Genomic DNA, 3,790 nt, shown 5'->3' with positions numbered 1-3,790 from the left:
TTAAAAAATTAAAAGTTTAGTAACATAGTAGTTTTAGGTTAGTACATATCTGCATATATATATATATATATATATATATATATATATATGTGTGTGTGTTTGTATATTTCTTAATGTGCTCTCATTTTATCATATTTTGAAAACACTAACATTTTATTAATGCATTCATTCATTGATGATTTTTCCTTAGGTTTGATACAAAATCATGCCAAGTCGTCTTCAATGCCATGTAGTACATCATTTGTTCGAAATCCTTCCACTAACATACGCTGTAGTGAAAAAAGAGTTAAAAATTGGATAATACCTGGTAATAATAAGTGTATCCATAGAAACTTAAACTCAAATCACTCCTTATATTACCACAAAAAAGAACATCAGTATCTTCCTTATCCTTATAGAATTGTGAATCATAAAGCTGATCATGTAAAGTGCCCTGACATGTCTTCAAGGTCATCTGAAATTATTGCCAAAAGTAGATTTAAATTGGTTAGGCCACCAACTTCTTCTGTTGCATCATTAACACCTATTACCATACAAGGACATAAACTTGCATCTGAAACAAAAACAAAGGAACAGTCAACTGTACCTTCTCTTTTGGTATCTAACAACAGCACTTCTGTTGTCAAGAAAGCACACAAAATGTCTTTGATAAACAGCACTTCAGTTTTATCATCAGCTTCTGTTGTCAAAAAAAAATTTCAAGGAGCTAAAAGCCAAGCTGAACCATCTTCCATGATAATAAGCAGTCCAATGTTCCAGAAAAAACATCAACTTGTTTCAGTCATTAATGATCATAATAGAAATACATCTGTATCTGTGATGAAAACATTAAAATTTAGGAAAGATAGTTGTGTAACAGATTTTAAAGATATCACTAAATGTAATAGAAGAAATACTGTTTTTAAGAAACAAAATAGTATTAAAACTCAGTCAAAAAATACTATGCATGTAAAAGGTAAGGCAAGTTATGATGATCCAAAGGACTTGATATGTTCTTCGAAGATGTTGCAAAAAGCTGTTTCTTCTAAAGAAAACCAGTTCCTTAATGAAAAATTCCATAACGATAAAAAACAGGAGTATTACCACAATTTGCAAGGTTCATCGAACAGAAAACTAACTAAGCAGTTAAAAGCTGCAAGAACACTTGTTAAACAACCAACCACTAACAGAGCACCTATAGTACAACTAAGTACTTCTAGAGAATTTGTTACACAAACAAGGTTGATCAGAAAGTGCAAGTTATCAGATAAAACCACAAAACTGATTAGAACACCATTAATTAGAATCGTAAAATCAAAGTACAAAGTGATAAATGAGAAAGTCCAGCAAGGAAGGACAAGTTTTCAGAACAGGAAAATATTGTCACCTGTAGAGAAAAGCAGATGTGACTACAAGCCAGTTGTAAGGAGTAAGAAGAACAAGTCACACATTATTGGTAAACATTTGTTATTATTTATTTTTTTCTTAAACCAAGTTGTTAGTTCTGTTCAAGTAACTGCTACTTGTTATTAACTAGACATCAAAGATCAAAGTTAAATGTTTATTTAGTAAAAGTATTTTAATACTGTAATTAGAATAACCATTTTAAATGTGATAAAAATGATTTACTAAACATACAATGAGCAGTGTTTAACACAGCTAATTTGACTTTTAATGCCCTCTACACATATGGGAGTAATATATGAAAGTTAAAACTTAAAAACTAACCAAATATGTGTAAGTGATAATTACATATGAGAAATATCACAGTAATAATAAAACTTAAACAAGCAACAACAATGGTAGCTGTGATAAGAGTAATGAACAGAAACTTTGTTATCCTTTCACCCCATCTCTAAACTGTATATTCTGACCTACCTTATCTTTAGGTGTCTGATGTCTTTTCATGTAAAAAAAACTTTTGTAGCTTTCAAACAGATATGATTTTACACAAATATTTTCACAATTCATAAAAATAAAGTGAAAGGAACATTTACAGAAACTATAAAAACTTAAACTATTATATTTACTTCATAAAAATAAGTAAGAACTTCAACATTTAAAAATGCACAATAATTTATTGTTAAAGGTAAAATATACAATTAAAACTATATGTTTCAACTGAAAAAATTCCACCATCTCTTGAAGATGATGTAATTTTTTCCACCAAAACATGTAGAGTTTTAATTGTATATTTTACTTTTAACTTTATACAGTAAATTATTGTACATTTTTAAATATTGAAGTTCTTATTTATTTTATGAAATCTATGCATGAGAATGGTCATAGAATATATATTGGTTATTATATTTACTATTATATGATAATCTAATTCTTGCACTAGCCAGTCATATTTAAACTTTCTTTATAACTGTTTCAGAGCTGACTAGTGGGAAGGTAATTGTCTGGCAGCACCTCCTGGTGATTTATTTTTTCTTTTGTTTTGTTTTTCTTGAACTGCTAACTAGAAGAAAGGCAACTGTCTGATCTCGGAGAGCCTTTTTACTAATGAGTCCTTTCATATAAATATTTAATATTAATTGTCACAATATAACAGTATTACTATTTTTATGGTTTTCTTTAAAATATTATCAAATAATTGTAAGTCTTTGATAGACTTCTATGATTTGGTCTTTGAACCTGTCATAATGTAGTATGATTATCATACTCATGGTGGGAAGCTTTATTAAGTGAACATTGATGAAAATTGCTTTATGCTTCTGGGTAACTAAGTGGTTAGAGCACTGTCCTTGTTAGCCAGAAACTCAGAGTTCAAGTTTTGGTCCTGGGTGTCTTTTCATTTGAGAGTTTTTTCACTTAAATACCTCATATTAATTGTTGCGATATTACAATAATACTGTTTCAATGTTTTATTTATTTAATTTTATACATAAATAATTTTAAAAATCCCAAATTTTGATTTTCAGTTAATTTTGGTGTCATCCAAATGAAAACATTAGTGTTTGTGAATTTCCTAATTTTTTTTCCTGATCATAATAAAGCACTCGTAGGCCCCTAAGAGGAAAGTCAAAAAAATTTTTTTTTATCAAAATAGTGCTAATTTGAACCTTATAACTTCAATACAACTGTAGATTTATCAGTTTTAGCCAATCATGGTTGTCATTCTTTGATGTAATTGCCTATATGTCAGCTTTGTAAAGCCATAGGCTAGGGATCCAAACAAGTAATGAAAGCTCTCTTCTTTCTTTTATTGTACACCATAAACACAACATGTGATATTTTTTGAAATCAAAGCAAAGTTAAAACTTACAGTTTAAGTTTTCATTTAGTAAAATATGTCTCATGTTTGGTAATAAGCCAGACATGATGTGCTTCGAAGTTGAAAACAGGGATATTACAATATATACTTGCACACATTTGTTTGAAGCCTGTTGTGTATGAAGTATTCCATTTGTATAATATATACATATGGTACATTATAGATAAATAGATGTAGTGACATATTTTGAGTTTTAAAATTCTCTTCATAATGTTCTAGGAGGTTCAACATGGAACTGGAACAAGAAGTCCTTCATGTACAAGAAACGGACATGCCAAGCTCATCATCAGATACTCAAGCCAACTAGCAAACATGTGTATAAAGGATATCATATGTTTTTGAAGAATAAATTCATCAGGTGTGTTTTCAGATGCAGTAGGATGTAAAGAAAAATGTTTTTCTTAATGCATTTTCTACTTTCTCTAGCACTGCATCGCCATTTTAAAGTATTATGGCTATAAAATTGTAGAGTATAATGTTCTTTATTATACCAGTGACCTATTTGATTGATCACCAGAAAATATAAATATC

The 3,790-nt window shown here is 29.2% G+C and overlaps 1 protein-coding gene across 4 annotated transcripts in view; it reads left to right on the top strand.

The window, feature by feature from the left end:
• The window catches only part of LOC106470382, a 93,708-nt gene that overhangs the window by 19,725 nt on the left and 70,193 nt on the right, over positions 1-3,790 (top strand). For all 4 annotated transcript variants that reach the window (XM_022398982.1, XM_022398981.1, XM_022398983.1 and 1 more), the window contains 2 exons: positions 191-1,435; positions 3,479-3,617. In XM_022398982.1, coding sequence (XP_022254690.1) covers positions 191-1,435; positions 3,479-3,617 — 1,384 coding nt within the window. The remainder of the gene's footprint in view (positions 1-190; positions 1,436-3,478; positions 3,618-3,790) is intronic.

The sequence above is a fragment of the Limulus polyphemus genome, unplaced genomic scaffold (assembly GCF_000517525.1).
Source record: "Limulus polyphemus unplaced genomic scaffold, Limulus_polyphemus-2.1.2 Scaffold3974, whole genome shotgun sequence".
Classification (NCBI taxonomy): Eukaryota; Metazoa; Arthropoda; class Merostomata; order Xiphosura; family Limulidae; genus Limulus; species Limulus polyphemus.
Note: the sequence above shows the minus strand (reverse complement) of the source record. Positions and strands in the feature narration are given on the sequence as shown.